Here is a 12741-nt window from a genome sequence, read left to right as displayed (position 1 = left end):
ATGGGACAGCAACGCACCACGTAAGCCCCAGGTGCCTTTCTGCTCTGCACCCACGGAGCATGAGCCCTGTTTCCTTCTGAGCAGAGGGCTCTGACACTCACAGCTGGGACACTTTATACTCGGGACACCTACCGCCTGACAAGTGTGTCCCTCACACTCTAGCAGCGGAGATAAACTGAAATCAGCAAGTAAATAAGTCAAGTGTAAGTTATGATAAGGAGGTGAGGAAATGAAGAATGAAATGTGATTGTCTCTGGGGTTATGTGTCCCCAGAGTGACATGGGCGTCAGGAGGCAATAGAGGAGCGGGGTGGCTAAGCAGAGTGGGTGTGGGGTACAGAGGCGATGAGGTTGGGAAGCCAGGGGGCGCCCCAACAGGCTGGGCCTCCCAGGCTCTAGGGGAGTTAGGATCTCTTTGTGAGAACAGCGGGGAACGTGCCAAGGGTTGTATTCAGGGTGGACAGGACATGACCTGAACGCTGCAATCATCAAGGGGCCGTCTGCTTTTCTCCTGTGTGTTTCCTAATCAACACAGCTGGGAAAAACAGCTGTAACACAAGTACCTTTCCCCTCACCCTTTCTTCAAAACTTCTCCAGTGTTTCTGCCCCGTGCTCTAGCTTAAAGCAACCAAATAGCTCTCCCTGTACCTCCCTCCTTCCCCCTGTCCCTTTCTCTTTCCCTTTCTGAACCACTCAGGAAAAAATAAATAAATAAATAAAATAACAAAAAACCTACACGGACAAAATGCTGCTTTTGGATAAAAATCTACAATGCTCTGCAAACACGGCTAGTATTGTGTTAAACACATTTGGCCAGTTTGTATATGAAGCTGAACTAGTTTGCCCTCCAAGCTGCTTCCTATTAAAATGTTTGCATGCGCACTGTCCTTACTTCCGGCAGCTGGCGTTCCCTCTCCAGGCGAATGCTGGCCCCGGCACAGCCCCATCCCAGGAAAGGGGAGTTACAAATCCCAGGACAGAAGGGAAAGGCCTGCAGGGGAACTCCCTCCTCCTCCTCCGGGTTAGCGGGGAGGGGCGGAGGGTGGGGGGACCAGCAGGCCAGACAAGAGCCGGCTGCTGGCTCCAGGAACCCTCTTCCAAAGGTTCTCCCGGCTCAAAACTCAGCAGGGAAAGTGAGTGCACATGTGTGTGCTCAGCAGTGAGAAGCAAAAAAAGAGTTCTTTGGTCGCAGGCCCAGAACGTCTCTGGCAACCTCAAGCCAAGGGAGGTTTGCTGGAGATGTGAGGCGCGCTCCAAGAATGGAAGGAAAAGTAGGCAGATGAGGCTCAGAAAGGGCCAGAACTCAGACGGTGCCAGGGGCCTCAGCAGCAGGGGCTCTGCCAGCTTCACCCATGCAGTGTTTCTGTGAGTGGCATCCAGCTACGTCTCCAAGAGGAGGATGTGCTTGGTCTAATGGATCATGGGTCCCACCAAGACTGTCCAGTGCAGGAGAAGTGGACCCCAAAGGACCCCAAACGCTGGCTGCGGCTGCCAGGATGCCTGGATGACAAGTGGGCAAAGGCAACAGATGTCCATGGTTATTTCCATTCATTAAAAGCAGCGAGAACACCTGCTCAGGAAAGCCAAACACTGTTTAGGTAACAGGGAACACTTCGAGTGAACTCATGGCTCTGGAAGGAAGAAACAGGCCCAGATTAGGGACCAACAACTTAGCCACTTGGCTCTCTCTGTGTGGGGCGGGGGCTCACACCAGTTTCGCTGGGTCATTAGAAAATGGCCCTGGGAGGCTGGGCCATGCCTCACACGGCAAGGGCCGTTTGGAACAATTTTCAACCATGAAGCCCAATTTTTGTTGGTTCTGTTCTGTCTCCTGTGAGTTTTCCTGCTGTTTCTTCTTCTGTGCTATCCCTGAGACGGACACAGTGCAAGGCAAGCTCACACTGCATTCTTGCCTGCACATTTAGAGAGTCGCGTATTAGCCAAAGTGAGCGGCCTCGTTCCAAGCCAGCCTCCCCACCTACTCCTAAATTAGCGGTCATCAAACTACGGAACAAGAGGGAAAGCGCTGGAAGAGACGTTTGCACTCTCCCCACATTCAACTACTATCAGCGAAAAAAAAAAAAAGAAAAGAAAAAACAGGGTAGTCAGTGGAAAGCAGTCTCCTGTGTGGGTGTCTGCAATTCAATATCCTTTCATTTCCGATTCTATTTCGAAAAGCCACATTAGTTCAACTTTAACTTTCCAAGCCCCTTTTTCTTGGGCTAGAAACACAGCTCAAACAGCCTAACGCTGGCGGGAGGGTGAGCCTGGGGGAAGGAGGGAGCAGCAGGGGCCAGGTCAGAAACATTCTGCAAAGCTGGTCTGTTGAGATCTTTCACATCCTGCCTGGACATGCCAGGGATGACACAGGATACCCTCCGCCTTGGCTCAAAATCTGAAAAGACTATCCCCCGGCCAGAGCAGTGGCACGGTTTGCACCCACACACTCCAAACACGAAATGACTCAGTGGGGACAGCTCACGCAGCGTCCAGCCCTGCCTGCAGAGAGCCCCCACTGCTGACCGCCTTCCAAGGGCTCGGTGGAGCTGCAAAGTCCTGGTGTGGGGCCACGGGATGTGCTATTCTGGCCTGCCTCCTTCCGGTGAGACTACCACATCCTGGACACCTTTCTAGCAGCATGTTCCTAAACGGGCACGCACCAGCCTTCCCGTGGGCTATTTAAAGTCCAGCCGTCCCACCACACCGAAAGGCCAGTCTCCGTGCCTCCACGGATGCCATGGGCTTGGGCAATACGGGGGCAGCACCCTGGCTGGCTTAGGGGGCTCTAACTTTACTACCGCATAGCTGTATGGCCCTGGGCAGGTTACTTATGCTCTCTGAGCCTCTATAAAATTTTTCCTCTATAAAATGGGGATAATATAGCTATTGTGTAGATGAGGTGAAAGTTACAAGGGAAGGCAGATCCTGGCCCAACATTAGAGCTTATCGAATAGAAAGTATTGTGATTATACTGTGACCCATAAAAATACTTTGAATGATTCACCCTTACTAGTAATTCCACCGGAGCTCATAGAAATAATAGGCAATTGTGACCTTGCTAAGGTCCCGTTCACTACACGGGGCCCAGAGCCCTGATGAACAGCACAGACGAAATCAGCCTGTGTGACCCCACTCTGGTCTGTCTTCACAGCCCCCATCCAGGTAAAGTTATGCAGAGAACTGGAAGAGAAGACCCCTCCCAGCTCTCAATCTATGATCTTTTCCTGGGCCAGCAACACTATTCCCACCTACTTGGAGTCTTCCTTCCATGTGAAGTCTGGAAAATGACAAGGGCGGGAAGAAACCAGAAAACGCAATCTCACTGACCACACGCCACACAGCAAAACCCAACCTCCACAATCTTAACATGCCAACCGGGGGAATTTCTGATGGTCTAATAAGAACCGGATTTACTTTCAGGTATGAAGACTTTGCTGAACAAATCAACACAACAAAAATGACTGCAAGGAGAGCATGTAAGTAGAAAGCAAAACATTTTCGAACATAGCACTTCCCCAATTGAGTTCACTATCTCTCAGTTTTGAAAAACAAAAAGCTTCTATACTTAGAATATATTATAATTTGCAGTATACACTTTTTGCAGGAGAGTCATATGCATATTAGCATACTAAAGCTCTGGGAAGTTCTGTAAGGAAGAAGTCCATTTGCTTTGTTTTAATTGAAAGCTTTTAAAACTTTCTAAAGTATGTAGTATTATTTAAACAAAACAAAACAAAACAAAAACCATCTAGTAACACTGCAAACACCCAATCTGGGCTACCTGGCTTGTTTTCAAACCTAGAATGCACAAATGAACAAAAATTTGCAATAACAGTTGCTTCAGGAACAGGAACAGAAGCGAGACTCAATTTTCACTGCTTACCTACAATTTCCTTATAAACCTATTGTTTTCTTTTATAAAAATGTAAAGCACTATTTTTAAAACTCTTCGATTTTATAGGCTGCTTATTACAGAAGCTTCCATGAGCCCCCTCCTTCCCCCACCCCAGGCCACACTCAGCATCTGCTAAATACTCTCCTTTGGCCCAGGTTTGAGTGGCGCTCTCACCAGAGGAGCTCTGGTACCTGTTGACCTCTCCAGGTTTTGCCAAGTTTTCACCAGGGCACCTGAGAGCTTGGTTCTGCAGGTGGGGGGCACACATACCTCGTGGTCAATTTTGATAAGTGCGATGTCCGCCTTCTCATCCACGTCCTTGATTTTGGCTTCGTAGGTGGCGCCATTCTTCAGCTCAACTTTGACCCGGTGCTTGTTGGTCACCACGTGGGCATTGGTCACAATCAATCCATCTTCGGACACGATAAACCCAGATCCACTGGCCACCGGCACCTCCCTCTTAGAAAAAGGAAGCCTAGAACCCAAAGGAGCCCCAAGTTACGCTTGAAACACCTGAAAATCAACTCGACACATGGATGAATTGTTCTATAACAGCAACCCACATCTAACCATCGTTACCATACATAGTGGGCTTACTGAACATCGGAAAAGGGAACATTGGGTTGACTTTTACATGCATCAAAAAATTCCACTTAGGAAATGTTCTTCAGAGCCAGAGGTTCTTAAAACATCTAGAAGGGTCAAGAATGTAGATTTAAATAGGCAACCGGGAAAATATCCTAAGGGAGAAATGTTGTCTTCCCATAGGAATATGTTCAGTGGCTCTTGGACACTTTAAAGGGCCTCAGAAATCTTTCTGATGTTCTGCTCATGGCAGTGTGTGTTGCTGGAAGCCTCCGAGGCCATAGGAGAAAGGAAGCCCTCTTTACTTGCGAAACAATTCGATGTGGACCACGGCCGGGGCGATTTTCTCCACCACGTCGGCAATGAAGTTGTATTTATGGCGCAAACTGTTGGGGTCTTCCTGCCCTGAGAACAAAAGCAAAGAGGAGACTTATAAACCTGTGCTCTGTGCAGTCGTTGCCTGGAGAAAGGTATGGGTTAAAGGGCCTTTGGGGACCTGGGGGCAAGGGGGTTGGGGACAAGGACCTCTGGCTCTTGACGAGATATCCACACAGATAAGACAGTGACATCTATCACACACGACGTCTTTCTTCTTTCAGCAGTTTCACCACGAAAATGTTTTGCCGGAGGCACCAGTAAATACCTACCAGCTATTCCACACTGGCCACCCAGGGGTCACCTTGGCATGGCATCCTTCTCCTCCAGTGTCCCTTCCCCAACTCCCGCAGCTCCACAAAAAAGCAGCCCTTTTCAGCACACGGCCACCATCGAGGGGAGGGCTAAGGCTGTTTCTGACAAGATGCCCACCAGACGCCATAGGTTTTAAAAGACCATGATGAAAAAGCACGAAAGCAAAGGCACAGGTCCTGCCTTTCCCGTCGATACCACGAGGTGAACAGAGGCCACCACCGTCCGTCCCCAGAGCCATTTCCTACCACATCTTAACCATTCACTCCCACCCCCAGAACATCTCAGGCCCAAAGGCACAAGAGGTGCCTTGATACTGCTGGGAAAAAGAGAAAGCGAGAAACGAAATGACAGTAATTTTCTAGATAAAAATACACACTGTAATTAGTGAACCCCCGTATGGTGGGCATTTTCAAAGCTTCTTTCAGACAAAGCTATCACACATCCCAGTGTGGGGCTCCCAGCAACGCAAAAAATTAGTTTCCACCAACAGACATACACACTGAGGGCGTCTGATTCAGAAATGAGCTCCTGGAGACTCAGGGTGCCAGGGCACCCATTTTGCTGGCATGGTGGGTGGCAGAGGCAGTGTCACCCCAGAAGTACAAGCTCGGCCTGTTACCTTGGCCCCAAATCTGGGCCACCTGATATCCCCCAAGTCTCTCTCTAAAGGGTTTCTAGGCTAGTCTAGGCCAAGGGCCCACACGCCTTCCTTTTTCTCTCCTCACCTCCTCCTGGCCCATCAGCCTAGCTCAGCGCTGCACAGACATGCTCCAGGGAACAGCAGCTCTGCCAGGCACTCGTGACGACTCGGCCCCATGCAGAAACTGGCAGGAAGCTTTCAGAAACCTTTCTGGCATTTTGACAGGGTACTCTTACGCCTGTTGCATCCAAAATTTTTAAATTAGGGCTTGCATTTTGTCTTTTTTATTGCATTTTGGCAAGATTCACAACATGCGCCCTAAGTTTAGAAGCACATCACTTGCCTGCAAAACTGCCCCTCAGTTACCAAAGGGCCTGTGCACCCTCAAAACACGCAGAGGTGCGCACACACACATACACACACACTCACACACACACACACACTCACACAAGCACAAGACCACACCTACACTTAACATATTCATGTGTTACATGCTCACACACATACATTCACACACGGACTCTCATACAAACATACATACACTCATGAGCATGCACACACACATATACACTCACACGTACACACATAAACACATCCACACAATACATACATACTCATACATACAGCCTCACACAAACACACACTCACATATACATACACTCTTACACATACATACACTCATACATGCATTCCTCCCTCCATGAGAGATGCAGTCATTCCCGGGCTCTAGGTGATTGGTGAAAACCGTGACAATTTCAAGTCCTCCGGGGCTCTCAGAGCTGCATGGCCACAGGCTCCCCCACGGGCAGCACAGCATCTACAGAGATTGTTTCCTCCATTCCTGCCATGGCTTTGTGTCCCCACCAGGGACCTCAGAAACCCACTGGACACAGGGGCATCTCGGGGACCAGCCTGCTCCTCCTAAGTTTTCCTTCTTGGAAGTGAGAGGCCACCGATGAACAAAGGGCCCTTCTCTGTGCTGGCCACTGGACTCCGAGCTGCTTTATTTCAGGGTTGGAATCTGCTCTCTGTTGCATAACGTGCTATTCTCAGGTGCAGAAAAAGACCTGCAACTTCTGGCAAGATAAACTCATTCAACAAATTCATGCTAGCAACACTTTATTATTTTTGTTTCAAAGCCATTTCCTATGCTACCTTATTTTTATTTTTCCCTTCTTCCTGTGCAAGAGGAAACTTAGGTACTGTTCCCATATTATCCTTAGGAAAACGAAGGCTCACAGACTTTAAAGGACTTCTCCATAGATGCTAAATTCTCTTAACAGAGAGTATAAATAATGAGAAAAGCTCAGAAAATCTGTAACTTTTTCACTTAATACTGGTCCCACATATATCTGCTACCCTCCCAGGTTTCCAGGTAGTTGCAGTTACTTGGTGCGTTTCCCTGAGTTCTCCAATGAGAGGTCCAGATAAGGGGACAGAAGCAGTCTTTTCCAGCCCAGAACTGGGTGAACATCACCCAGACACACACAGCTATAAGCAAACCATCTGGGCGTCCTCAGCCCAGCTCCCTCAGAATAGCCAGAGCAGGTTTCACTCCAGTAAGACCAGCAACCCCCTAGGGAAGCGTGGAGTTTCTGAGACCCTCACAAGAAGGACGATTATTAGAGAGTCTTGCCACTAAGGATCATTAACTCACTGCCTCTTTCTGACTCCCAAGTAAGCATGGGAGAATTTGCCCACAACAGGAGTGAAAATAAACATGGGTTTTTCCAGCTAAAATGAGAACTAGCTGCTTTCTCACATGAACTACAGAAAGTACCTCCAGGGTCTGTCCACCTGGGAAAGCAACCTGGGAGAGCAGAGAGGACACTGGCCTGGACACTACAAGAGCTGCGTTCCATCCTCTGTCTGCTGGGTGGCCTCCATTTCCCCGTCTGTAAAATGGGGCAAACTGCCTCTAGAATGAGCTGTGAAGCCAGTCTATTCCAGCTCCAACATTCTATGATGTAATCCTTATCTCTCGCTCTTACCCCAACTTGCTACAGCAAGATAAGAGCTTGTGGCATTTGACACTGGGCCCAGGACTCTCCAAATTCTGCAAATGAATAAACAGAAAGGAGGAGCAGACCATACTGAAAAGCCCAACTGACCAGCCTGAACTGTGCAGCTTGGATGACAAAGCAACCAGTGACCTGCATTAACATCACTTGGTGGACCAGTGTCAATGCGGAAATGAAACAGAGCATAACCAATCGAACATAAGGAACATTGACTAATTGTTCACAGATGGGCAAATTGTCAAACCGAAGAGGAAGTGTTTGTCTTCTCCAAACGCAATTTGAGAAAGAGGAATAAAAGTGTCTCTAAAAGCAGCTTGGCTCAGGACTTTAAAAGATTGTCCATCAAACCAGAGGAAGCTGCTGCTGCCTCATGGTCTTTAGAAACCCTGGCTTTCCCCGTTTGCCCTGATCTCTGCTGCTGGCCAACCATCTTCCTTCCAGAGGGGTCAATCTATGTGGAGAATTCCCAGAGATGGTTCCAGGCTGGCTCTGCTACCACCCACGCTCTGGGTGATGCAGACACATGGACGGCTGGGGCGTCCGGGCCGCTCAGTCTGGGGAGAATGGGCAAGAGCACAGGCTCTGGTGTCAGAAGAATCAGAGTGTGACACTCAGCACAGTATTTACCTGCTGTGTGACCTTAGGTATGCCACCTAAGTCCTCTATGTCTTATAGCCTTGCCCATAAAATGTGATGATAACACCTACCTCAATGGGTTTTGGACGCTGATTTTATGAGCTACTATATATGAAGTACTTGGCTACATCATGCCATACAGTTTAAAATTTTTTATAAAAAGAACAGGGAGGGCCGGCCGAGTGGCGCGATGGTTAAGAACTGGCTTGGGATGCCAGAGGGTCCCGGTTCGGATCCCACATATGAGGGCCAGTGACACTGCCTTCCACAGCTAAGATGCTGAACAACAGCTCAACCTGGAGCTGGGCTGCCATGAGTCGCCAGCGACGGCGTAGGCTGCAGCCCCTGCGGCAGTGGGTTGCCATGGGCTACCGTGTGTAGCCAGCAGCCAGCGTGAGCGGCCAGCAGCCGCAGTGAGCGGCCGTCCAGAAGCCGGCGACTGATCTGCCTCGCCCGGGAAGAGCGCAATGATGGTGCCAACTTGGGCCAGTGAAGCAACATCCTCCACAACTAGACTGAAGAACAAAAGGACAGCAACTTGTCTGTGTCTGTTCCCCTTCCCCAATCCCCCAGCACTGTTCCCATCCCCCCAATTCCCCAATAAAAAAAAAATCTTAAAAAAAAAAAAGTTTCAGAAGGGAATATTATGAACTAATTTATGCACATAAATTCTAGAGTTTAGATAAAATGGACAGATTTCTTTAAAAGACATAATTTACCAAAGTTCACTCAAAAAGATATAGCTATCCTGAGTAATCCTATATCTGTTAAAGAAATGGTATTTGTAGCTTAAAAACTGCCCACAAAAAAATTTCAGGCCCATATGACTTCATTGGTGAATTCTACCAAACATTTAAGAAAAAAACAATACTAACACTTTACAAACTTTTCCCAAAAGCAGAAGATGGGAAACAATGCCTCCACTTATTTCAGGAACTCAGCATTACACTAGTGTAAAAGCCAGACAAAAGACACAAGAAAACTATAGATTAATTTCCAGCATGAACATAGAACAAATATCCTTATATTTTTAAGCAAACAGAATTCAGCAATATGATAAAAACTATATCATGACCAGGTGGGGTTTACCTCAGGAAAGGATAAATAATGTTGGTTTAACATTTGAAAACCAAACAATATAACTCACCCTATTAACATGGCAAAGAATCAAATCCAAATGATCATCTCAATAAATGCAAAAAGAAGATCCAACAAAAACGTGACAAAAAACACTCAGCAAACTAGAAATAGAAGAGAATTTTCTCATTCTGATAAGAGGTATCAATAATAATAATAATAATAATAATAATAATAATAAAGAACCCTAAAACTAACCTCATACCTAATGGTGAAAGAATGAATGCTTTCCCTCTCTCTAAAGGCAGGGACAAGGCAAGGACATTCACCCTTACCACTTCTAATCAATGTTTTATTGAAGTCCTAGACAGAATAATTAGGCTAGAAAAGAAATTAAAGGCCTGGAGATTAAAGAGGAGAACATAAAACTGTCTTTATTTGCAGATGACGTAAGGGTCCATACAGAAAAAGCTTAGGAATCTACTATAAATATACTACCTAGGATAAGTGAGTTTATCAATGCCACAGGATAACAATTCAATATACACAATCAATTGTATTTCTATGTATTAGGAATAAACAATTGGAAACTGAAATTTCAAAAATACCAATTATAACAAAAATATTAAGTACTTAGGGAAATATTTATCAAAATATGTACAAGACCTGTACACTGAAAGCTACGATGCACTGCTGACATAAAGGAGACCTAAATAAATGGGAAGCAATACAATACTCATGGTCAAAAGATTCCCCATTGTTAACCTATCAAGTCTCCCAAAATTGATCTACAGATTCAAATACTCCCAGTGAAAATCCCAGGAGGAGTTTTTCTAGAAATCGATAAGCTATTTCTAAAATACGTGGAAAGCAAAGGACCTACAATAGCCAAAATAATTCTCAAAAAGAGAAAAACTGAATGACTTACCCTACGTGATCTTATTTTAAACAGAAAAAGTCCGAATCATTGGGATTAGTAGAACGATGAGTCACAACATTTTTTTTTTTAAGATTTTTATAGGGGAACTGGGGGAGGGGAATAGTGTTGGGGAATTGGGGAGGGGGACCAGCCAAGTTGTTGTTCTTCAGTCTTCTTTGTGGAGGGCGCCAGTCGCCATCTGGCTGCCCATCGGCAGCTCGTGGCCTCTAAGCTCAAGGTGCTGTGTTCAGTCTTAGTTGTGGGTGGGCGTAGCCCACCATCGAACAGGCAATCTTGTTGTTACACCAGGTGAGCCATCCTGCCACCTGTTGGCAGCTCAGCGACAGCTCAGCTAGGGCACAGTGTCATTGGCCCATGTGGGAATCGAACCGACGGCCCTGTTGCTCAGAGCTCGTGTTCTTAAGCCAACTCTTAATCAACTGAGCCACTTGGCTGGCCCGATGAGTCACAACATTTTAAAGGCAGACCTTTCCACTTAGCTAATAAATATTTATCATTACTGGTTTTTAACACAACTAATGACACATTAATATTTCCTATAATTTTATGAGCTTTTAAATTGGCAGGATTCCATCCAAAGATAATAAATGATTCATCTCTCCTCCCCATAAACTACTAGTCAAGCACACAACACCACAACATTGCCTCCTTGGGACCCGTCATCTCTGGAGTTTTTCAGATAATACTTCTAAATGACTTTCAACAACTTCCTTGTAGGAGAAAAGAGAAGCACAGTGTTGACAGGCTTCCATAATTATTATCAAAATTAGAATAACAGACACTTCCATTATTAAGTGTTTACTGAAAAGAGCCAGACACTAAGGAAAGTGCTTGACATACATTATCACATTAAAGAAAATTTGTTTGCATGAAAATGAAAATCACGAGGGGACTAAGAATCAAAGATTTAGCATGAAACTGGACATGCGCTTTAAAGACATCAAAATGTGTGTTTCTTTCATCTTTAAGGCACAAAAATATCAGGTAAAGATGAGATGTGCAGCAGGAAAGAGAGAGAAGCAAGTATTTCCGGTCCTAATGCCATGGTTCTCAAACTCTGCCCCTAAGGCACCCCAGAGTACAACAGCAAGCTTACAGGATACTGCAAATTTCCTGGGGAAATACAGTGATACTTGATATCTGTTGGATACCTTGAGAACTAGCTGTAGGTAGTTCACTCACAGTTTCAACATCAGATCTCATAGTCCTTTCGATGATTGCATATCCTTATGAATTTGGATTTCTGGTGGTAATTGTGACTGAAAGCAAGTACTGTACAAAAATCAATGCTGAGGGCCAGCCAAGTGGCACATTGGTTAAGAGCTGGCTTGGGATGCCAGAGGGCTCCGGTTCGGATCCCACATATGCGGGCCAGTGACACTGCCCTCTACAGCTGGGCTGCCGTGAGTCCTGGCGACGGTGAAGGCTGCAGCCCCTGTGGCAGTGGGTTGCCGTGGACTACCATGTGTAGCCAGCAGCCAGCGTGAGCGGCCAGCAGCCACACTGAGTGGCCGTCCAGAAGCCGGCGACTGATCTGCCTTGCCCAGGAAGAGTGCAATGATGGTGACAACTTGGGCCAGTGAAGCAACGTCCTCCGCAACTAGACTGAAGAACAAAACGACAGCAACTTGTCTGTTCCCCTCCCCCCAATTCCCCAATAAAAATCTTAAAAAACAAACAAACAAAAAAACTCAATGCTGAAGTGGACATGGGGGTGGAAGTGTCCAATCTGATTCCAGGATTTGAAAGACTGTACGGCGCCACACAGGTGCATGCACCCCATTTGTGAGTAATTGTGGTTATGAAATAATGAAAATAAAATATATTTAAAACAATTTTTTTTCAAATGACTACTTTGAACTAGGCTTGTAAGAACACAAATATTTATTAAATTGTTGGGGCCTTATCACTTGATAAATGGAACTGTTAGGTATTTCTTTTGGCCTTGGGGGTGCCATGAAAAAATTACTGAGACCCTAAGGGTGCACCCGCCATGAACTTTGGGAACCTCTGCCTGCTGTCTGTCGGGCTTTCTCCAGTGGATCAGCCTGAGAGCCTGTACAGCGCCAGGAGTTCAACGCAGAAGCGCATTTGCAGAAAGTAAACAAGCTTTAGCCGAGAGCCATCTGTTGCCCCGGCCAGGGGTCAGGGCACAGCATTCAGTTGTCAAGGGCTTTTGAAAATTTTGTAGAAGTAAAACATTTTCATTGCAGTTGGTTGAGGCCACTGTCTCCTTCCCTCTGTCACACGTCTCCTGT

General features: G+C 46.5%; 1 protein-coding gene across 1 annotated transcript in view; it reads right to left on the bottom strand.

The window, feature by feature from the left end:
- Positions 1-12741, bottom strand: part of HTRA1 (HtrA serine peptidase 1) — a 78108-nt gene that overhangs the window by 17369 nt on the left and 47998 nt on the right. Inside the window, 2 exon segments of the mRNA XM_019642917.1 lie at positions 4165-4369; positions 4785-4884. Of these exon segments, the coding sequence (XP_019498462.1) occupies positions 4165-4369; positions 4785-4884 (305 nt within the window).

This window comes from Hipposideros armiger, unplaced genomic scaffold, assembly GCF_001890085.2.
Source record: "Hipposideros armiger isolate ML-2016 unplaced genomic scaffold, ASM189008v1 scaffold_74, whole genome shotgun sequence".
Lineage (NCBI taxonomy): Eukaryota > Metazoa > Chordata > Mammalia > Chiroptera > Hipposideridae > Hipposideros > Hipposideros armiger.
Note: the sequence above shows the minus strand (reverse complement) of the source record. Positions and strands in the feature narration are given on the sequence as shown.